At 35.1% G+C, this 25,711-nt stretch overlaps 1 protein-coding gene across 4 annotated transcripts; it reads right to left on the bottom strand.

Moving 5' to 3' along the window:
- Positions 1-371: 371 nt before the first annotated feature.
- On the bottom strand, positions 372-24,331 carry LOC128237490 (mannosyl-oligosaccharide 1,2-alpha-mannosidase IA-like). 4 transcript variants are annotated; one of them, XR_008261616.1, is made up of 13 exons: positions 23,632-24,331; positions 23,253-23,468; positions 22,460-22,540; positions 16,520-16,614; positions 14,620-14,743; positions 14,244-14,337; positions 10,663-10,778; positions 9,526-9,634; positions 8,632-8,736; positions 7,955-8,127; positions 2,114-7,137; positions 1,995-2,066; positions 372-1,952 (listed from the first exon to the last, which is right to left on the bottom strand). XR_008261616.1 is itself a non-coding variant. In XM_052953068.1 (11 exons), exons 1-11 carry the CDS (start codon positions 24,229-24,231, stop codon positions 6,880-6,882), a joined length of 1,971 nt encoding a protein of 656 aa, XP_052809028.1. In that variant the 5' UTR covers positions 24,232-24,331; the 3' UTR covers positions 372-6,879. The 4 variants fall into 4 exon arrangements, 1 of the variants encoding a protein (XP_052809028.1); XR_008261615.1 differs by having other exon boundaries at positions 1,995-7,137; XR_008261614.1 differs by having other exon boundaries at positions 372-2,066.
- Between the last annotated feature and the right edge of the window lie 1,380 nt (positions 24,332-25,711).

Raw genomic sequence — 25,711 nt, 5'->3', positions numbered from 1 at the left:
CGGACAACGCCAAAACAATATCCCCCTCCTGAAATCTTCGATTCGGTGGGGGATAATAAAGTGAATTGAACAAAGTGTATTGGGAGTTATAAAACTGAAAGTGCAACCTTGCCCTAAACCTTGCACCGAACGCTGAGGCAGACCACGGGACTTTCCCAAATGTTTGATTTTTAAATTTTACAAATGATGCAGTATCCTTTAGCTCGACTATTTGAAAAATAAGGAAGCTACTATACATGGCATGTTTAGTAGCTTCCTTATTCTTCAAATAGTCGAGCTAAAGGATGCTGCATCATTTGTAAAATTTAAAAATCAAACATTTGGAAAAGTTGATTAGATACATATCTACATAACACAGGAAAAAAGACAACTAAAATATCACATTTATTACTCAATTTTAATCAAATAAATTATTTTCATAAATTTGTCATATTTAAACATTCTCATCTTGTTTTTGATAAATGCAGTATTTACAATGACAGTGAAATGAATGCATACCACTTTAGAGTCAGTTGTTACTCAAACTAGGTGTCTATTTCCATGAAGAATGGCAACCATGCACTATGATTGCAATCAAAAACAAACATATAATATATTATATAATCAAGGACATCACGTTTAAAGTGATAGTAACAACAACAGCTACCATTGAGGACTATTCCAGTAAAACATATAACCCACACGTGGAAGGCAATTATTTAAATAGTATATGGGTGGGTTTTTTTTTTCGTTAATTTGGACCCCGAGAGGGTAAATTTGCTCCTGTAGGGTGGTTTATTATAAAAAAAAGCCTTCCCCCTGGGGGTTATATGTGTAAATGGAATAGCCCTGAACTAGAAAGTAACAAGAAGATCTACACTGGGAGGGGTAAGGGGGATATGTTTCAATTAGAGGGACTCTTACATACATTCTATACATGTTAACATAAAATATGAGCAGTCAATGCACAAACACTTTCTATAAAAGTATAAGCCTTTTAAGTGGAACATGGATGAACGGGTGGCTAATGCAGATACATGTGGCTAATGTCAATACGAACAAGTGTTTTTAATATATATTTTTTTTTCCTTTTTATTGAGTGCAGATAATATGGTAAAACCCATCATATATGAACTCTGTTACATAATATTTGAAAAGTTAATCAAAGCCACAAAAGTCTTGGATTATACATTGCAAGAACTACTGAACAAATGTGTATATCTAATTTACCATGCCAACGAGGTACACAGAACTTAACTGGCAGCAAAACTAAAGATTACCTACATATTGAGAGATGAGAGCAATAAAGTTCCAAGTGGCATAATAAAACATAAGCAGATATATCTATTTCACTTATAACTCTCAATATGTAAGCAGAAAGGGACAACTGTTTAAATACTAGTATATAACAAGAGGGTCATGATGGCCCTATATCGCTCACCTGATTGGACAAAGGGTTTTAAAGATATATACATATAGGATGACGCTCTTATCAAATTATTTTAAAAACGGGCCAGCGGATTCTAAGGAGAGTTTTCATATAGACAAATAGAGAAAACTAGCCCCACACCCTGGCGACCATGTTTTTTTTTACAAATCAACATGGTGTGAAGGAATTTGATATAGGGTCACCTAAAGAACATTTCTGTGAAATTATTTTGAAATCGGACCATCAGTTTTTTCTTTAGATTGCCATGGGTTCTTCTTGGAACCACTTTTATTGTAGGAATATGGAATAGGACCATCCAAGGAACATTCCTGTGAAGTTTGGTTGGAATTGTCCCAGTGGTTTTGGAGGAAAAGTTGTTTGAATGAAAAGGATAAACCACAGATGATGATGACGGATGACCACCCTATCACAATAGCTCATGTGTAGCACTTTTTTGTGCTCAGGTGAGCTTATAATGTGAGTTGCAACAATAATGCAATACCTTGCAACAACCACCCATAGGAAATATGCACTGGTGCCATACCTCACAAAAACCACCCATAGCAAATGTGCATTGGTGCCATACCTCACAAAAACCACCCATAGCAAATGTGCACTGGTGCCATACCTCACAAAAAACACTCATAGCGAAGGTGCACTGGTGCCATACCTCACAAAAACCACTCATAGCGAAGGTGCACTGACTATCAAACAATATAGATGATAAAAGCTTGTTTCAGTGTAAGATCAATATTACCAAAGCAACACCAAAATGATGTAGCCATTAGTGAAATATTTACATTTGGTTTATTGCGATCTAACACTGATTTTCTTTTTAAAAATACATGCCTTAAAGGTTAGAAATGACAGATTACTGTAGTTTTTCAGACAGCACTACAAAAAATATGTGAACGTAACATCATTTTGGAAACGACATTGTTGAAATTCTGTCCAAAACCTGTGCATGAAAACTATGGGATTGATACTCATTTTCATAAACCACTGGAAAACATAATAAAATCCTCCTATTCCTACAAACATTTTCTTGACAGAGTCTAACATAGTCGGTTTGTAATGTCAAGGTGAGTAACAAGTTGATATCATGCTATTACAAGTAGTTGAGTATTTACTCCCCTTTTTGTACATAAATATAGATACATTTAAGGGGAGACCACTGCTTGTTTCTTGTTAGGGGAGATCACTGCTTGCAAGAGGAGAACAATGCATATAGGATGTGGCAATTTTTAAGTTCAAGATTTACACTGTATTCTTACATTGCTATGAGATAGTTGGGAAGTATCCCATCATTGTTTTACTCATAATATCACAGATACATATATTCTAGAAAACAATGGAGGGGAGGGAGGGGAATTTCAAACCATAGTAAATTAAAATACAATATATAACATGCATGTACAATATGTATAGTATGTCATGGAACCCTGGATAAAACACTTAATCTTAACTTTGGCAGACACGAAGATCGATGCAAGGTTATTAAAGCTGTTTGAATTGTGAAGCACCAAATGTTGAGGTGATAACATCAAATCTTTGCCAATTTTGATACATTGATAAATGCAAACATTAAAAGAACGTGGAAAAGAATACCTAAAATTCTACATAAATACTTTAGTTTTGGCTGGTCTCATATCTTATCTAGATTGTTTTATGTATAAGAAAAATTAAACATAAAATTGGTACTTCAAGGTAGCTAACATTTTTTAAACATAGTGCAAAAATATATAACTGTACAAACAATGGCAACATATCTTCTATAAAGTCTTTTTTACTTCATACTTTAGATAAGATAAATTTCAATTTGCTTTTCAAAAAATCTAATTTGTCACACTAAAATAATAACTTTAAAGTTAAATTTATTGAGGATATTGAGTCGAAGGCTAGTTGATTAAAATAATTCAATATAGAAGTTTTGAATGAAGTATGATAAAAAAGGAGCTCATGTGGGGACAGATGCAAACTCCAAATAACATTATCTATCCGTGTATCTATGAAGGGTAGGCAGTATATATTAACAGCACTAGCCTTCAAGCAATCATGGACACCAAACACATATCTGTACACTGACTAGCTGAGTTTGAGGTATAAAAACACAAATCAACTGTATTATGTGAACATAGATAATGAATGCTTGTGAATTTGACAACTCTGTTTAAGATTGATATAATAATTGAAACAATTAAGAAATGGATTTAATACGAAATCAATAAATTTTCCCATAAAAAAAAACAATCTCTAATACAAAATCAATGAATTTTCCCATCAAAAAGAAAAATCTGCCAGAATACTTCACTTCATTTCATCAACATGATTTACATTTTTGCTATTAGAATGTACAGGTTAAACTAGGAATTTTGTGATTCATTATGTTATAACATTAGTTTAAGCAAACTCTAAAACAAATTTACAAAGCTGAAATGCAGGCTTGGACCAGCCAAGACAGATTTATAATGCCAGAGATAGCGTTGCTTCTACAAACATACTTTTACCAAACATTTACAGTGACCCATATAAAAAAAATCAAAATGATTTCGTTATCATACAGAATAATACTTATCTCCTTTCGACATAGCCATACTATTATTAATGATACGGTTCCTTAAAATGCATGTATAACAACATATTAAACATTGTCTGAGATAACATGCACAAATAATATAACTTTAGGTACTACACGATTTACTCACATAGAAAACAAACATAGAACTGCTATGTGTTCTAAACAAGATTTTAAAGTTGTTTTTTTCAGAAAATCTACAATATAAATTTTGTACTAGTCATAAAAAATAACATATCATTGCAGTTACCATAACACATTTCTGCACACTTAATTTTTCAAGAATTATTCAAGCTTACCACACAAAATTGATCAAATATCTACCAGACAAAATCTATCAAATATCTACTATACAACATAGATCAAATATCTACCATACAACCTGACAACGTATATGAGCAGTAGTATTTCAATGCTGTAAACAGTGTCCATTCTATAGGAGCATGTATTTTGTGAATAACTGGGTGCAAAAATGAACAATCTCCTTTAGAGAAATTAGAGAAAACTCGGTTTAGTTTTACATAAAAACCACAGAATTACATAAATTTAAAACATAATTTCCCAGGCATCTCACTTTAACAAATGATATGATGCCGATTCTGTATCAAAAACCCATTGGATTCAATATATTCTTTTGTTAAAGGAATTATTTTGTTATCAAGGGCTGTTGTTATCAATTCAACGAAGCCTGAATTCTTCTCAATATCAAATGCTAATTAAACGATATGAATTGTTCCACAACAACGATTTAAATCGGGTGAATTCTGGAAAAACAATCCATAAATAAAAAAGTTAAGCAAACTGAAATAAAATCTGCTAAATGACACTATACGAGGGTTGTCCCAGAAGTCTGTGACAAATGTTATTTCTATCATGATGTCAGATTGCAATGAAACTTGTATAAAATACTTAATTTACATCTTCGAACAAATGAATTGTAATTTTGGCAGTTGAACAATGTAAATTGTATCATTTATGAATAATTCATTATGAACAGGACAAGTAAACACCAGTAATAACCCTAGCACATGTGATAGGAATGACTGTTGGTGGCAATCAACTCTTACAGCCTTGTGTTACACTCTCATACTAAATACAATGAAGGATGACAAATACACATAAAAATAACCGATAATAACTTCACATATTACAAGTATATAGTGGCATACATTTACACACATGGTATACAACATTTATTATGGTAATGGATTTTTCTGAAATACACCTAAGAAGTATTTTGTCACCATCACTTCAATGCTCTAGTATTAACTTGAGAGGTGAAAGTGAAACTGCTTTAAGTGACATTCAAAATAAAGAAGAAGATAAAACCATTTCACTTTCATCTCTCAAACAGCACTTTTCATTTAGTTCCTCTTTGCTTATATTGTCTTCGATACAGCTCTCTAATATTGTCTCCCATTCAGCTCTCTACTTTTGTCTCCAATACAGCTCTCTAATATTATCTCCCAAAACAGCTCTCTAATATTGTCTCCCAATACAGCTCTCTAAAATTGTCTTTCAATACAGCTCTATAATATTGTCTCCAATACAGCTCTCTAAAATTATCTCCCAACACAGCTCTCTAAAAATTGTCTTCAATACAGCTCTCTTATATTGTCTCCAATACAGCTATCCAACATACGGAACAGTTTTAACTTTGGCACTTAAGCATCAACAAATTGAGGTACTAATTAACAAAAACAGTAGCACACTAAAACTAATTGGAGAAGTTGTTTCGAGGCTTTCGTTCTCCACCAAAGCTTGTCAACATAAACATTAACAAATACATTTATATTTTACATTCAGTATTACATTTATATTTTACATTCAGTATTACCAAAACAGTAACTTACTAGCGACTTAATATACAACAATTATACTGTTCAGTTAAAATGTATAACAACAATTGTGAAGAAAGTTAACCTATGAATGCTAAGTCACTCCCATTGGCACAATGTTGCACGAGAGTGTGGTCTTGCTTTGTCGGGGAATAGGAGTGCTCGGAGAAAACTCACTTCTCCGACCTGGTGACCACCAACCAATATCCCATAACCCCATTATACTGTTAACAGTTTATATATTAATAATGAATTATTTCCTAAAAGTATTAAAAACAACAATCAAAATATGTGTTCTTTTCAGTTTTTTATATAATGATAGTATTTTGAATATAAATACAATGTTTCTTAAGGATGATGGAACTCTCAAAACAATGCCTTTTAAAAACACATTGCTTGAGCAGGGATAAAACATGTTTGTGCCTTAAAATTCACTTCAATTCATAAATTTACTCAAAAATGTTATTCTACAAAAGAAATCAAGGATTTTCTTACAAAAAGCCCTATACCAATCAATTAAATATCTTCCTTCAGCGGTCAATTTAAGCCTTAATGATTTACTTACCATCGTGAAAACACTCCTTCTGATATTAAGCACTTTAGCTGATCAACTATGGATTATACTTTGTTCAACTGTTTAAATTAAATAGTATCTGACTTCAAAAGTCATACAATACGTAGTCTCAATGTGTGATAAATGATTCCAGCAAATGATTGAGAAGATGATCTTCAGGTGCAAGTCTGGATTAGTCTTACACACACTGCCGTATAGCAGCAAAGTTTGCACTGGAAGTGCTGTGCTTTTTAACAATATTTGATTGCCTTATCACAATATATCAAACATTAACAAATATTACTATCATTTAGCTTTTCTAAAACACATTAAATATTCTACAAGAATTTCCCAACCTAATCCCAAACTAATTTTCAATAGTTCCGATTGAAAACAAATACGAAAATAACAACCAATGACTTCCCTCACTAGCAATCATGAACCAATATGATTCACTTAAACCCTAAAGTTGTAAAACTCAAATACTTTAACACTAGTTTAACACTCATAAATGTTTCTCATCGTTTTCTGTAACTGTGGCATTCTTTTTGAATACTCTGTGGACAGGGAGGGGGTGGGCCTCTGTGTTCAAGACCCACTTGTCAAGGGGTAGGAGGGAGTCATCGGAGAAGATCAGGTAGAGGTATTTGAGAGTCTCCGCCAGGAAGAAGCTCTGCTGGACGTCATCCTTCTGCGGGTTCACCTGGTAAACATCACGGATACCCGTGTAACCACCATCCGTCCGACAATGGGTCTCCAGAGCCTATTGAGAGGTAGAGGATAATGTTGTATTTCAATGATAATATACAGTTAACAATCTAGCACAAAAAAATGATTGCAAGTCAACCAAAAATATCTTGTGGAAAAGTGTCAATCTATTTTAGATAAGTAAATAACAAGGTTTTTAATAGTATGTTTGGAAATATGTTCAAGGAAAGAAATAAAAATAGCATAATCCAGCAAACATTGACCCTGTCTTACATTCTCTGGAATAATGTTACAGAAATTAAAGTAAAAATACATAATCCAGCTTACATTAACAGCTGGCTAATATGTATTCTCCTTCTCATACCCGGATATCCCATCATGTATATACTCGGATCGGGTGGATACCCTGTCCAATAAATACCCAAATACTCCACCCAATATATACCCTGTCCAATATATACCCAAATACTCCACCAAATATATACCCTGTCACATATATACTCGGAAACGCCGCCCAATATATACACTTGGATACCCTGTCCAATATATACCAAGATACACCACCCAATATATACCCCAATACCCTATCCAATATATACCAGAATACCATGTCCAATATATATCCTGATACCCCGCCCAATATATACCCGGATACACTGTCCAATATATACCAAGATACCCCACCCAATATATACCCTAATACCCTGTCCAATTTATACCTGGATACCCTGTCCAATATATACCCAGATACCTGCCCAATATATACCATGATACACTGTCCAATATATACCCAAATACCCCGCCCAATATACATGTTTACCCAGATACCCTACCAAATATACCCACATAACCAAGATGTTTGCACAACCAACCTGCACAGCCTCCCAAGCCCAATCTCTGTATTTCTGCTCCTTGGTGAAGCGCCACATGTAGAAGTAGGTCTCCAGCACCTCTGGACGCAGAATATAGTACTTCTCGTTCTGACGTACGGCCTTCGCCTCTGTGTTTCCATCAAACCTGAACGCCTCAGGGCCAAGTTTTGTAGCTAACAGGAATTAAAAATCAAAAAATTAATTCACAATATGAACAAGGCAGTGGGTTCTTGTAACTCTTTTCTCAGTTTCATCTGCTACAAATGAGCACATAAAGAGGCTTATCAAGGAATAACGAATGTAATAAGTTCTCTCTGTACTAGGAACATTATACCTGCTTTGTAACACATTTCTAAACTTAATCAACTAAACATCCATCTACAAACATTATGTGAACTGCAATAAGTATGTGTATATATGATCTTCAATAAACCTCAACAAGCTATATGACCCCTTCATTTCTTTTTGTATACATTTTTTACTTTAACCCGCTGTGTTCAAGCAATGAGATGTAGGACTATTTAAATGTTGAACTTCTCCAAGATAAAAGTAGAGAAAAAAAAAATCACAAACTAAAGAAGTACACCAAATCTGTTAGGTATTTAAGTCTAATGTGTGTTCAAATGCTCCCTGATCTCAAAGACCAGCTTGATCCCAGGGCCTGTATGGTCATGTACCTGATCTGTCATAGGACTCATGGCAGGTGTTGGCAATATCCTGCCCCAGCTGCAGATATTTCTCAGGTTCAGCGGAACCTTCAGCCCCAAGTGCAAACATACCACCTGCAAAAATGGAATCAAATTTTTCAAAATCTATGTTGAGAGAAACACAGTTAGTTGTCGATACAATCCTGATATGTACACGTATGAAGTGTAGATGTATGAAACTACATATATATGAATGCAATACCCAAACCCAAACACTCCTCAAATTTTGCTGTGGATCATCAGGCCCCAATTTCTTGAAACTTCTTAAGCTTAACAGGCTTAAGTCGCTTATTTCAATTAGCCAAAATACATGCTGCAAATGGATTTTGATAAATGAAAAATGGTTTATTCTGATAATCATACAGATTATTCCTACATAATTTCTAAAATTTCTTGATAGAAGTAAATATAACCCATTTTATAGAACAACAAAAATAGTGAGATTAGCTTAATCCTGTTAAAAGGGACTTAAGAAGTTTTGAGAAATTGAGGCCTGATTATATGAATCCTGAAATGAACATCTGTCTTTATCAAGGAGTTAATTGGTTCTTAAACATCTTAGACTTCACCCTACTGATCCATTCATGAGTTGTAGTTATTACATCCAAGGCATCAAAAGTTCTTTGTGTACCTGTGCCCTCAAATAACATGCATAATACATTGTTGACATATATATTTTAAAAAGGTTCGTATATTTACTTTTGATTAGAGCAAAATAAATCAAGGGCAAGGACACTCATGTTGCTTCAACGTCACTCGTCCATCTACCACAGAGACAGCCATGAAGTGGCATCAAGTATAAATTGCAAAGACAATGTTCGGCAGTATCACCATGTTTGTCATCAATATATTGACTATACTCACCACAGAAGCAGCCGAGATGGTCCATCTTCAGCTCATTACGACCAGACTTGTACTCAGACACATACTTCAGGCCTCCGGGCGATACCTTGATCATGTGTGTCTCAATTGCCTGAAACATTGGAAGATATTTTTGATATGAAATAACTGTTAAGCCTCAAACATAATATCCACTTGATTTTAAAGCATTATTCTTGCTTACTAGCAAGTCACAGAGAGAAACTCTCAATTATTCTGAAGTTGACAAGTTAATATCTTATGTTTCTTACAATAAAAGCTATATACATTACCGTAATAAGCTTGTACGCCATATAGCTGTACCATTTTACAATTTATCAAGCTCTTTGACAGCAACAACCATTTGTATCAAACTGGTTAAGTCTTTGGTATGGTTAAAGTTGGCCATAATATTTATTGATTGGTCAATATTTATCGAATAATTACTGTTGACCAATCAAATTGCTTTTATGTGCAAACTAACCAACAGATAACCTGTGGATAAATTTTCCAGTTTTATATAAATGGCTGCAGATTACATTTAGCTTTTTTTCTCAAACATTTGGAACACATTAAAAGACAAGAATTAATCTCTAAAACTAATTAATTAGAATTAAGGTTGTCCGGTCAGCGCAGTGGTTAGCGCACTCGCTTCTCACCAAGGCGACCCGGGTTCGATTCCCGGCTTGGGCGCATGTGAGTTTGGTTAGTGGTCACCAAGCCGGACAAGTGGGTTTTCTCCGGGTTCTCCGGTTTCCCCCACAACACAAGACCACACTCTCGCGCAACATCGTGCCAACGAGAGTGATTAATATAAGTTGTTATAGCTTGTTTCACAATCGTTGTAAAATTAAATAAAGTTTAAACTAAACTAAAACTAACTGACAGGCCCTTATGTTTTGAAATATAAGAGGAAGAGGAAGATTTAAGTATCTTATTTTCTTAATGAAATAACATGCTTTGACTTTTATTAGCCAAACTGTTACAAAAAAAATAAATTAATAGTGAGCTTAGCTTTATCCTGGGATAAGGAACTCGATATTGTTAAGCGAGAAATTTGTGCCTGATGATTGCATTGTTATCTTTAACCTGTAATTGCACATCTATAAGTGCACATTTACTGCTCTGCTAGAGGAAACTTACACTGACAGCATCGTCGTACATCTTACGTGACACCGGATCAGTCTTGCCAGATTGTATCCACATCTTAAGCAGGTACTCGTAGAAACTGTCCCCCAGGGCACCAATAGCTACATGGTCTGAAATAGGATAAACCAAGCGGGTATGATAGTCTGCATATACACTTAAGAGTTTTTGCACAAGGCGTAATATTGTGTCCTTGTGCAGCACCCTGTGAAGTTCTATGACCTTGTTTACAATGATAAGTGTTGTTTTATCATCTCAGATGTGCTTAATTGACACTAATTGGCACTAGTTGATAATAAACGGATTGATCATTAATCACAATCACAAGATAAGGGTCGTGCGTTCGATTAAGTGCGACATCGAATGAAGACTGTTGTGAAGTATTCGAACATTTCGGACTTGAAAGTAGTGTGTGTACAGTGTTTAATTAAATTATCAAATATATAAATGATTTATTTGATATTTAGTATTTATTCACGTTTTATTTTGTGTAGTGTATTTTATTTTTCATACGATATGTAAACATGTTTAGTTTATTGATAAATAAAAAAAGTACACGCATGTAAATAAAGAAAAATCAGATCGTCTTATCTTTTCCGCAATTATATCCTTTATTACAAAACACCGTAGAAATTGCAGGTATTGCATTAAATCAAACAATGTAATGAAATAAAATTACAATTTAACATGAAACCTGCTGATAAATAACAAACTCGAAAGCACATGGCAGTAACCAAGCAACCACCTCGGCCGAAGTGACTATCAAATTCCCGAGGTGTTTATGTGGTATTCATCATGAGTTTTATGACGTAAAATGAGTTGTTTAGCTTTGATTTTAACATTATAAATTATTAAGACTGAGAAAGAATGAATGAAAAATTTAAATTGCCATATGACGAATTATAAATTAATTGGACAATTATGTCAAATAACAGAAGGTGGGTGACATATAATAGGAAATTTACTTATTATGAAAACAATTTGATACAAGTATCCGGATAGTATTCGAATACTTGATACGAATATCCGGATACTGATTTGGTATCCGGTTTCCATCCCTATTTCATATCATGCTTTTTGTTGGTTTCTCTACTCAAGCCTGTTTCTCTGTGAAAGACATACATAAACAAGAGATGTTTGTCAAACATTATGCTCCCTTGAGCGCCATGTTGTCAGGATAATATGGGCAATTGAATGAAATATGCATGGACCGAAATGACAGCTGATTTGTCACTGACATTAGATGCCGTTGAGACAGTTTTAAGACAATAACCATTCAAAGTGTGAGGATAGAGTGTGTTATGACCATGACCTTTGACTCTATGACCTCAAAATCCATAGGCGTCATCAGCTGGTCACAAAAAATCTAAATGTCAAGTTTGAGGGCCATGGATGCAGGCATTGACAAGTTATCACACAGACAAGCTTTTTTCGTTCAAGGTCACTGTGACCTTGACCTTTGACCCCTAAAATCATAAGGGTCATCTACAGATCAGACGCAACATCAAGTCAAGTTTGAGAGCCATGGGTGCAGGCATTGTCGAGTTATCACTCGAAACATTTTCGCATTCAAGGTCACTGTAAACTTGGCCTTTGACTCGATGACTCCTAAAATCAATAAGGGTTATCTTCTAGTCAGGCCCAACTTCCATGTCAAGTTTGATGATCATAGGTTCAGGCATTGTTGAGATATCACTGGGAGATATCACTGGGAGAAGATTTGTTAACTTTTTTGTGTTAAATGTTACTGTGACCTTGACCATGGCCCAATGACCCCCAAAGTCAAGAGGGGTCATCTACTGGTCAGCCCCAACCTCCATGTCAAGTTTGATGACCATAGGTCAAGGAATTGTCGAGTTTGCTTTCAATGTCACTGTGACCTTAACCTTTGACCCCTAAATTCAATAGGGGTCATCTACTGGTCAGGCTCAACTTCCAAGTCAAGTTTGAGAGCCCTGGGTGCAGGCATTGTTGAGTTATCACTCAGACAATCTTTTATCATTTAAGATCACTGTGACCTTGTCCTTTGCCAAATGACCCCTAAAATTAATAGGGACCATCTACTGGTCAGGCCCAACCTCAAAGTCAATTTTGAGGACCATGGGTGGAGGCATTGTTGAGTTATCACACAGACAACCTTTTACCTTTCAAGGTCACTGTGACCTTGACCTTTGGCCCAATGGCCCCCAAAACAATAGGGGTCATCTACTGGTCAGGCCCAACCTCCATGTCAAGTATGAGGGCCATGGGTGCAGGCATTGTCAAGTTATCACACGGACAACCTTTTACCATTCAAGGTCACTGTGACCTTGACCTTTGGTCAGATGACCCCCAAAACAATAGGGGTCATCTACTGGTCAGGATTAACCTCCATGTCAAGTATGAAGGCCATGGGTGCAGGCATTGTCAAGTAATCACACGGACAACCTTTTACCTTTCAAGGTCACTGTGAACTTGACCTTTGGCCTGATGACCCCCAAAAACAATAGGGGTCATCTACTGGTCAGGCCCAACCTCCATGTCAAGTATGAGGGCCATTGCTGCAGGCATTTTCGAGTCATCACACGGACAACCTTTTACCATTCGAGGTCAATGTGACCTTTAACTTTGGCCTGATGACCCAAAAAAAACAATAGGGGTCATCTACTGGTCAGGCCCAACTTCCATGTCAAGTATGAGGGCCATGGGTGCTGGCATAGTCAATTTATAACTCAGACAACCTTTTGCAATTCAAGGTCACTGTGACCTTGACCTTTGGTCCGACGACCCCCAAAATCAATAGGGGTCATCTACTGGTCAGGACAAACTTCCATATTAAGTTTGATGACCATAGCTCTAGGCATTGTTGAGTTATCACTCGGACAAGCCTTAAAAAAATTTTACCATTAAAGGTCACTGTGACCTTGATCTTTGACCTGATGAGTCCTTAAATCAATAGGGGTCATCTACTGCTCATGCCCAACCTTCATGTCAAGTTTGATGACCATACGTCCAGGAATTGTTGAGATATCACTCAAACAAGCTTTGGTCTACCAACCGACTGACCAACCGAGACAAGTGCAAAGCAATATACCCCTCTTCTTTGAAGGGGGACATAATAAACAAGGTGCAAGTAAAATATCAATGTCGTCATGAATGGCTAAAATTTGATGAGATTTTCCGATTGATAACAATTAATTGTTATTTTTTGCGAATTATAACCATGAAATAAAACAACTTTTGTTTGTATCAGTGTTTTATTCCAATACATTTCCCCTTGTCAACGCCAAAGTGAATACTTTACTTCTTTCTTTTGAAGAAAGCCACTCATGAAATACAAGTTTTTGCTCACTCATTGAAATATATTGCTATCTTACACTGAAACAAACGATTAGCCTCTATATAATTTTACAAAATTTATGCAACTCAATGAAACAGGAATTCTTGTTTTTTTGAAATTGTCACAAAATAATCACAAAAGTTATAATATATCTTAAAATGACATTTATATTGAAAACAAACTTAGAAATAATGTTTTAATATTACAAACTATTCTGAATAGTTATTTCAATTAAAACAGCACAATATTGCTAGCTTACGTTGTCCCCACTTCCCAGTCTTGGGGTTGATGTAGTTTGGGTAGAGTCCATTGGGTTTCTCAATCTGGTTCATGAAGTCTCGGATACGATACACCTGACGTACAGCATTTTGTAAAAAATAAAGAGCTCACCTCTGTAGTGCATTGTACACTTGATAACATGGGAAACATTCGGAAGAATGATGTCAAACACTTTTTCATTTGGTTTAAAAAGTATTCGTTCATTACATAATGCATCATTTAATATTTATAATATTTTACAGAAGTATGGAGTTTGAGGGTGAATTTATTAGACTAGAGTAACAAAGTTAAAACCTCATGTTGATGTAACCGTATTAAAACTGGACACAGGTGTAAGAAGGCCCCAAAAAACTCACCTTTTCAGCAAAGATGCCATTGCCAGTGACATTAGAAAGGTAATCAAACTCAAGGTGCATGGATCCCAGCTCAGAGAGGATGGAGGAACCCCCTGAAGCCCAGCCCCAGTTACGAGTACTGCCCCTGGGGATGAGATTTAGATATGGGTCACATGGTAGAATAAATATTTGTGACACCAAAATATATGTGAATAAAAGGAGTCAGATAGTAAAAAACTATTTCCATAACTATCTGTAGAATATCAGTAACTCACTAAGTTAATGATACTGCAGATGTCTCACGAATCACCTACAACACCTGTCTCATTTGCATGCACAATAAAAAAATGTATACAAACCAATTGAACGTTAATTAACAGACTTTAAACTTGACAGTGTGTAAATCCAATAACAATACAAACAGTATGAGATATAAAAGGGTTACTGTATTAGTACCGCATTTAGATACGGGAGATTAAATGCCACTAAGGTGAATTTTGCAGAATCAGATTTCAGAAGGTGATAGCCCGGTGGAATCAAAATGTGCAAAAATCCACAAGAGCCAAATACAATATTCCAGATCAAAATGCAGCACTAATAACCCTTTTACTTTATACTTGACTGATTTATATCACTTATATGGCACATGATTTTATTATAAATGTCATTTAAATGAGGCGCGCAAATTGCACAATGATACTTGTTCAGGCGTGACATCAGCAGCATGTAATACAACCATATTGCACTGGAGTGGAATACGGACTATATGTATTGCATGTGGATTTATGATGGGTATATAATAAATATATGCCTCATATAGATGTGGATACAGAGCTGTAGATACCCTTGGAGTTCATAGTGATGTGCTTATTAGGGCAAGCCAGTCTGTTGTATTTCCCAGGACAATCCAATAAGCCAATCAGCTTTAATACTCCATCAAACCAAAGATGCCAATGTTTCCCCTTAGATCAACAAAGTTAATCTTGTAATCAGACGCTTTCTTTCTATTGCTTGCACTCATTTCCTGGTCTGTAATTCAGGAAAATCTCTCAAATATTCCACCACTGTTCTCTGGGGAGGGTAATGTGACAGCCTCACACCACAGCATTAGTAAAGTCAATGCTTCATAAAATAATGCAGAAACATCATTACCAAAATACTTGGAAAAAATGCTAGCTTTACGACTCCTTAAAAAAGGTCTGTTTAGCCTCAGATTTCTTTAAATTGCAGTTGCTATACTCAGTGATCAAAATTAACACAAGCCCGCAAGCCCTGCACTGTTAAAACATCTTCCGGGCTTGCTCAAATTTTTTATAGCAGGGCTTGTTACAATTTTTGATGCCAAGCAATACTATAAGAATTCGGGCTTGATCATCCAAAAGTCTAATTTCGATGACTGTATACTGTAAGTGCATTACCGGTATTTAATACAGTACGTAGCAAAATTACTACTTCTGTATTATTATAACCAATAATCGGAACAACACCATATGAATGTCAAGTGACTGCTCATGATTTTGTTTTTCACAAGTTGCTTAACTTGACAATTAAAAACCTAGCTACAAGCTTAATGGTTTGTATGTTCTATTGAGGTAATTTTAACTTAAGAATGAACTTCTGACTCAAAATATAAATCCTACATCTCATCTGATCTCAACAGCTACGCATACACATTTTCCTACTGGTAACATGTGCACCAAAGTTCATGTGAATATACTAAACATTTTCCATATATAAACCACTGAAGGTGTATACATGTACATGTTTTTGTACAATGCAAACAATCCCCTTTCCAAGGCTGTGACAATACCTCAACACATTTTCTTCGAAAAAAAAAAAATACAAGCAAACATCTGCTGATGTTGATCACTAGTGAGCTATAAAGACATAGCCGAAAAAGAATGAAACTGGCGATACTCACGTCTTAATGTTAACCATTGAGTGCGGTAGGCCCGTTGGTGTGTTGAATGCTGGAAGCAGCTTCTCAGCTACATGATTGGCCTTGTCCTTGAACAACTGTAACATACAAAAACTACCAGTTAAAATATATAGGTCCATCACCCATATGTCACAACTTAATAAGGCATTGAAATAAATAAAAATGCTTCAACCTATATTGTGCCCATTTAAATAAGAATTGTTTTAATGATACTCCCAATAAACTATTTTCATCTATGAAATCAAATTTAGGTTTGTATTTTTAGTAATTGAAACGAGCTACCTAAGCCTGTTTAGCTTAGAAAGTTTTGAGACATTGGGGTCAGCCAGTGCTAAATTCATGCTTCTTAGCCTGCTGTAACAAATTAAGACTCTACAAGGACTTGTCCTACTTTTCATAGGGTCTCAATCAATAACAAAAGATATTCTGCAATAATTAACACTAAGACATGATCCAGTCATACTGTAACTTTGTTTGACAAATGAGTCTCTGACGAACATGTTTATGACATGCATGATTAAAACAATAATCAGTAAAAAAAACATTTAATCAAAAACCGGAGCAGCACGTTTCCTGAGCTTGAATCAATTTTACATTTATATTTGAGCCAAGGGAAATATTTACGATTGAAACTAAAGCTGTTCCATTGGCAATCAATTCTATTTGAAAGAATAAATACATATTAGAGAAGAATGAGGGTTAAATTGCTGTAAATAAGACATTCGAGGAACAGTGAATTCCCGTAATCACCCAGTCAGAGGAGTTGGGGAAATTTATATAACAGGAAATCAATGTCTGATGTTGCAAGATGGGTATTACATCTGTGGCTTGGAGACCTCTTAAAGCCTGCAATTGTGCTTCTCATGTCAATGTATGGGTCATCATTAAAATCTATCAAACTATGTGTTCCACAAACTAACATCTAGTTCCAAAGAATAAACGAATTTAGTTAATTTTAAATATAAGTTAATTTAGTTAACTTTTAAATACATGCCACTATAAGTCAACATCATTTTTGCATTACGCACAATGTTCACATAGAAATGCTCCAGCTAGGCAAAGCAGGGGGAGCACCCTTTTCCGGCACCCTGCTGCTCTTTTCCGGCACCCTTCTGCATTTTTACTTTGTTAATATGCCCTTTTATTTGACAGACCCGCCTTTGATGATTATGAACTATATTTGATAATTATTGGACATATTTTAAGTCAATTTTCAGAAGTAAGTATTAAAATAAAAAAAATACATGTATAATTTTAACAATTAAGTTAAGATAAAAGCTAAGGTATTCATAACAAATGATTATATAGCATTGAAAGTGGTTACAAGTACACAACATGAATTGAACATGGACCCTTGCAAGAGCCCCATTAAAGATCATTCAATGCACATCAAAAGTGCCCTTTCTGACCTAGCACCCTGCCCTTTTCAAATCCTGGCTGGAGCTATGAATAATATAATACAGCACATAGCAAATTGGCAGACTTCTTACAGGTCTCTAATCTGTTATCAGCAGACACTTTTGCAAACCAGACCAAAACAACAAAAACTCACTTTCCTTTAAGGTAATTAATCTTTGCTACGAGACAAATTTATTTCTCCATGTATGAAAAACAATATAACATACATCATGATGGTTGTATCAATTTAATTATTACCAAATTAATCTTATTAAAGGACTGTATTTCGTATGATGAAAAAGCAAAAAAAAAGAAAATTGTCAAAAACTGACATAAACTTGGTATCTATGTGTACAATGTATTGAAACTTACTAACTGAAGTACCACATAGTTTACAATTAATTTATTTTTCACAGTTTTTTCTTAATTTTTTATTAAAAAAGTTTACTAGGTATGTCTACCTAGTAGAATTCATTCCTTATGCGTGATTGGCTGGTCGATGTTATCACATGATATTACCAAGTTGGGTATATAGCTTAAATATTCCAACCGTTTAGGGTAAGCCTTCGGAGCACAGTGGATACAACACTGGACTGCAATTTTGGCGACACTGGTTCGAACCCAGTCTCAGACTCCATTTTTTTTTTTACATTTTGGTATTTTTTTTACAATTACGATATCAAAGAGTAAAACATTTTATTAAATAATTGTCCTGAGATTCATTACAGAAAAAAAACTTTTTTTTGGTGCCAATCTGGTGTACAGTCCCTTTAATGGGTTTACATCACATAAAAATAGGACTTAGAAGTATCATTAGAAATTATTTATATGTATTTGTTTTGATACCAAATGACATTATCCAGGAATAAAATGGATAATAAATTAATAAAGTAAACACATGAAGGATTTTAATTTCCATCTGTCCTCTTCTTGTCAGCCCATTCTCTGACCTTTCACCCCATGATCACATTTTCTGTTCATGGTGAATTCTGGAAAGCTTGTGTACCATGTGAATCATTTAAATCCAGGCCAAAAGAAAAATGGTTTGGTTAGGGTTACATCCTTTTTTAAAAATGGGTAGGGTAGGTAGGCTTCATATTTAAAAAAAAAATTGTTTTAATTGCCATCATTGGAGAATTGTGTTAAAGTCATCTTCTTTTTAAAGCTTTAAAGGTTTTAAACTACATATTAAAACACACACTTGAATATATATATATATATATATTTTTTTTTTTACCAACTGACTATGAAACAGTAGTGTCGGCGCCTAATTCATAAGTAGGGTCTGGTACCATGAACCAAATGTATTTTTACAAAATGTCTGATATATAATTTCTTAGACCAGAGCAAATTTTAAAAGCTATTAAGTATTTATGACACCTTTTTTCATTCTTTTTCTATTGATACTCGTCTGACAAAAGAACGTATGATAAACAATGCATCAACCAAACCACACATACCAGTGTACTACCAATAATAGAACTGGTTCTCAGTCCTACTTAAAACAGTTACTCCTAGATTTTGCTAATCAAAATATCTCAAGCAATAATCTAATCTAGAATAATATAATAAATACATGTATAGTATAAATTTACAATATTAACTTACCAACAGAACAAAAAACTCAAATTGAAAGTCTATCAATTTTTTATTGATATGATCATGGTTAAAGCTTAAAAACTACAATATGTTTGTTTCCTCTTCACTATTATTATCTTAAGAATTATGTATACCATAATCCAGACTTTACCAGAGTCTCAAATCAATAGACAAAATTAATGTTACAGAGGAAGGCTACAAAACTGAATAGTACGGCCAAGATGACTTGAAACAGTGTGGGAAATGGTATGCTTGATAAAAGTGTGACTAAGTATCTCTGAATATCATGTCAGCAATATGCTTGTGATGTTATTACACTAATCAGTTTTAAATGCCAAACTACACTTGAAAACAAAAAGACAAATGTCTCTTCCACCATGCTTGTCTCATTCTAGGCCCCAACATAAGACAGTGGTAGAAATGATGCAGAAGTGTGGGTGTTATGTTGATAAGGCAAACATTTGACCCAAGTTTCATGAAAATCTTTCAATGGATTTAGCAAAATCGAATCTGGCTTGATCCTTTGACATTGAACTGTGACCTTGACATTGAGCCTACAATTTGGGTTATACATATTGTCTACATATGGTGAACATTTGACCAAAGTTTGATGAAAATTTTTCAAGGGGTTATGGAGATACAGAGTGGACACAAAATCTTTGGCCTTTGACCTTGAACTCTGATCTTGTCTTCTCGATGTGGACACAAAAGTGTGACAAGCGGATGGACAGAGATCCATGCTTAAAAAATATGTCTACCCCACATGGCATGGGGTCGACATATTGATTCTGGGCAGAATGTATTTCACGACAATCAAGTTCTCACACCACATACACAATAAATATCAGTACAATATCGGCAAATAGAGAGAATGCCAAGCCACCCTGATTTAAATATTCATAACTGCTAAACAAATTCCTGGGTAAACAAATGTGCGTGAACTTTGATTGAACAGATTATTTGGTAAAACAAACTTTATAATCATCAAGGGATTGACACCAATTTTAACATCACATTAATTGCCTGAAAATCAGAATTCTAATGAACATTAATGTACCACTGCATTGCCATGCAGGTGACTCCATGTGACAAACAACCTACTTTTGGAGTGTGAAAATATATTCTATTGAACACAAATAAAAAAAAAATACATGGAAATCCTATATTTTAGAGAGTGTTGTTTATCTTTTCTGATTGTTTTGCAAACAAAGTAAAAATACTGCATATCTTTGTGCTGAACAAGAATGGTTCATTTGCTATGCATGAGATGACCAGATATATGAATATGAATTGATATTGTCTTATGAATAAAAAATGACTTTGATCAATTTCAAATAATATATCTGTTATGAAAGTAGACACAATGGATGCTTTCAGACATTGACAAACAAACGGATGGTTGAAGAACATACAATAATAAGCTAATGTTTATTAAATGTTTCCTGAGGAGAGTCTAGCTCTGTTTGACCAGACAGTGAATTCCTGAGATCCATATGTTGTTTCCATTTCCAACTTCTAGTATCAATGATCAAAGACCTTTAATGTGTTTTTTAGTGCAAATAGGAAGTTCAAACCCAATATCAAAATATTTTTTTATACTGTCAGGGAAAAACAACATTTAGCCAAAAGAACAAAACTGTTAAATGAAAATGTAAATTATAAGTCAAATTTGTTCATTTCATTTTTTCAAACCAACCACAATTGACACATTTTGAATGGCCTTTCCATTTATTTACACAGTTTAGAGCAGATACCCAAAACAAAGGAAAACAACTCCAACAATCCTTCCTTATGAATTAAAAAGAGAGATGACATTTTCCATGTATTAATTGTGGTTAGTGTAAAAGAACTTGAAACATTTAAATTCAGAACTTACATTTAACAGTTTGGATATTGGCAGTATTCAAAATAAACTGTACAGAGATATACAAGTTTTCTTCAGAGAAAATTTAATAATAAGTTTGTTATTATCAAACAACTTTTTTTTTGTCAGTTTCTAACAGTTATCATTTATCCAGTTTCACAGTAGCGATTTACTGAGAACGGTATACGGACATTTGCCCCCCCGGACATTTGCCCCCCCGGATGTTTGCCCCCCTTTTGGACCATGGCGGACATTTGCCCCCCCTCAATGTTCGAGGGGGCGGACATTTGCCCCCCCTCCATTTTCGATGGGGCGGACATTTGCCCTCCCGGTTATATAAGTAATATTCTAGACAAACCTATACCAAAATTGCTTATTAACCAACATAACTCCAATTTGTGTATTTTGCATGTCTTCAATCAAATAAAAGCCACGACATAAGAGAAGGGAGACTACTCGATAATGCGATAACTTTAATAATCTTACAAACTATCAACACCAAACATGTGTTTGTATTAAAGTGCGATCCAACACTACAATTAAAGCAATCCCGATCGCGCTAATTACCTATGTGTGCATGATATCAAAGAAGTGTTAATTAATGAGAAACAATTAAAGCAATCTCGATCGCGCTATTTACCTCTGTTTGCATGATATCAAAGAAGAGTTAATTAATGAGAAACAATTAAAGCAATCTCGATCGCGCTATTTACCTCTGTTTGCATGATATCAAAGAAGAGATAATTAACGAGAAAAATGTGACATACTTTTGCTCAAAATACAAACTAAGAACACGGGTATCATATAATGGACGTATTTCCTATCACAAATTACAACTCACAATTCACTTCCACGAAGCAACATGGAATTCATTACGAGTAGTAGAGGGGGGGGGCAAATGTCCGCCCCCTCGAAAACGGCCGGGGGGCAAATGTCCGGCCCCTCGAAAACGGCGGGGGGGCAAATGTCCGCCATGGTCCAAAAGGGGGGCAAACATCCGGGGGGGCAAACATCCGGGGGGGCAAATGTCCTAGAATCACTGAGAACCTTTTGAGAACTACCTTATCCCCTGACAGGGCGTAGGCCGACAGCAGTCCTCCCACAAACCGGATATTGGTCTCAAACACAGACAACTCTGTTGACTGAAACATATAATTTAATAAACATGTACATATTTTTAAGTTTTTCTGATGGTTCTATTGAAAAACGTGTATGAAAGAGTTTCTTTCTTAAAAGAGTATATTTTTTTTTAACATATTTTTCAAAATGTTATTGTATATAGATTACTTCACTGTTACATCAGACCTTTCTTATCTTGTTGAAATACATGTATATCCAGATGCACAACATAGTCAAACTGCATTGATCAAAATAAGCATTTATTTTATAAGCATTAATACATCAGGGTTGTCACCTACATGTGGCAGTACTTTAACTCACGCTTCTGCTTTTAAAATCAAACTGTTTGAAAACTTGATACATGGGTAATACATGTAAAGTTTGTTAACTAATTATGATTTAAATAGGGACTGAATATTTAACACTGAAAACTGTTCTGGATTCTGATTGAATGCATCCAGTGAACTGGACTTGCAGATTTCATAAAAATGAATCCTAAGCAAAATACCTTGAGTTTAAGGCGTAGTTTTTATGCACAAACTACATTATTTGTAAGTAAATCCTCCTGTGGATGCACATGTTTTTAAAACATAAAAATCACGAAAAACATTGAGTGTAGGACTCTAAATACAGTACTAGTTATATATCATCATATACCATGCATTCAGAATACACTGTTTTTTTATGACATTGTTTAGTCTGTTACAAGCAATGAAGCATGCATAGAGTACTTACACCTTCAAATTTGAAGTCTGTGGCAACCCAATCTCTACCAATCTTAAATTCTTCATCCATCTCCATAATATACAGTGTGTCCAGGGCATCAATTATGGTGGCCCCGAGAGTTGAGGTCCCGAATATGCTGGCACTGTGTCCCTGCTTGGAGATAGGCCGCAGTTCGTTGGATCCCCAAGCATACTTCTTGTAGCTATCCCATGCATGCTTCATCATCTGTAATGCAAAAGGGACAAATGTTTGAACTCTTCAATAAAAAATTAACCCAAAACAACTTAATTCATAGTATTATCTTATTAAAGGAATCAACTTAAATTCAGAGGCACAAACACAAATATGTAATGATAATAATTCTAATGTTTTGTGTGAATGTACTTGCCTCCTTGACTTTGTCTCTCTTCACCTTCACAGCAGGGTCAGCTGGTTCCCCTCCACGCGTCCCCTCACCACCAGAGTGTTCACGGTGAACTTTGTCCTTTGCCTCTCGCTGCCGCTCCACTTGAATCTCCATCTCTTTTACCTTCTCCTGCTCTTTCAACTTCTCCTTGTCTTGATCAATGGCATCTTTAACTTTCAAGGTATCATCTTTTGGTAATTTTAATTTATTACTAAGCTCATCTATAGCTTTTTGTCTTGCTACATCTTCAGCAATTTTAACACCTAACCTTCCCTTATCTTGAACTTTATGAACGTCGATTATATCACCATGATTGTCAACTTGCAACCCACCTGGACTTTCCTTTCCAGGAACAAATATTTCTGCACCTCCCATCTGAATATGCCGCCTCATTTCTGATACAGTGACTCTGTCTCTGAGATCAGGTAAGAAAAAAAATGCACCAAAACAAACCATACCAAATGTTAGGAAAACTAAGAGAATTATGTATTTTTCTCTCATTCGCAGTGATTTCCTCCCCACGGACACAGGGACCCCGTTCACGTAGCGCTGGTAAGACGGTAACATTCCCGGGACCGGCATATTCAAGATAATAGAGATGGTACTCTCACCTGAACAAACTTTTACTTCGTGTCAAGTCCCTATCCTGTCAACCTCAAAACGCTTGAAAAATATCAATCATTTAATTGAAAGCGCTTGAATGACCAGGTTGCTCGTTCCGCTTCCTTTTCTTATTAGGGGTAATCTCAACATTGTGTTTGCATGTAAAGGGGCTACAAACTACTATTAATTCTTTTGGTCCGGTTTGGTAGCCAAAACTAAAAATAATTTTGTTAATTTAATTAAAAACGAAATATACAGAAAAAGGTTATCGATAGAGCATACTGGCAAGTGAGCGAGTGAGTATAGTTCTGAAGTAAATAGGCACATTGAATGTTATGTTTTGGTATTTTTATGAGAAAACAATGATAAGATTGGTTAGCGTTTGAGAAATACATTTCGAAAGCTTTTCCCCGTCCTTGGTATAGCATCCGAAATCGCCAATATATAACTAAGTAGAGCTCGTGGATTTTTATTATAGTTTGTGAGGCTACATGGGATTTGTTTTACATAATATTCCCACGTAAAACTGATACCACACGTTGATAATAATGAGAGTTATGCCTAATTATAGCAGTGACCTTAAAGCCCCCCCCCCCCCAAAAAAAAAAAAAACAACAACAAAAAAAACACAAACAAACAAACAAAAAAACCAACAACAACAAAACAAACAAAAAAACCGTGTATTTGTACACAACCTCGGTTAATTGATCTTAATCTTATTGCCTAATTGGCTTATCAGATCTCCAATCTGAGTATTCTGTTGTTCAGTTTTCGATGTTTTATTATATTATAAATGGACCCTAAGCCAATAAACAAATACACAGGAAATTGGCCCCTACTTTGACACCAGTGCAATTAGCAGGAGATGCACAGCAAGAAATTATCATGTCAAACATTCCTTAAACTATGCCTTTAAGCGGTACCCGATGTACAAATAAGCTTGTCATTTCATCCATCCATTGGCAACAAAGTTAAATGTTGGTGTCATTTGAAAGGGTATTAATGCTTATACTGACTACTGAATAATGACCGAACTGCGTCACAGCTGGGACCCATAATCCTACTGCCTGATTACAAATAAAGTTAGTGCTTAAACAGACTACTGAATAGCGACCGAACTGCGTTACAGTTATGGCACATTGCATTTTAGCTCTTCGTTTAAACTGAAATCGTAAGTGATATGACCGATTGTTCAATGTTTTAATGACAAAACAGCTAGTGTGTTTGCAGTATTTTTATCGGTATTATGATGATATTTATGCATATATCATTATATGCCATATTTTCCAAGGTTCCCAAGAGAATTTCGTTCAGAATTCCAGGGGATTTGAGTCACATACCAAGGTATTTTCATTAACGCCATTTAGCGCTTTGGTGCGGGTACCATTTCACTTTTTTTCCTTTTGCAACATTCAGAGGTGTTTTATTTACACTTCTTGAAGTCACTTTTATTTTAAGG

Source organism: Mya arenaria, chromosome 6 (genome assembly GCF_026914265.1).
Source record: "Mya arenaria isolate MELC-2E11 chromosome 6, ASM2691426v1".
NCBI lineage: Eukaryota > Metazoa > Mollusca > Bivalvia > Myida > Myidae > Mya > Mya arenaria.
This window is presented reverse-complemented; position numbering and strand designations above follow the sequence as displayed.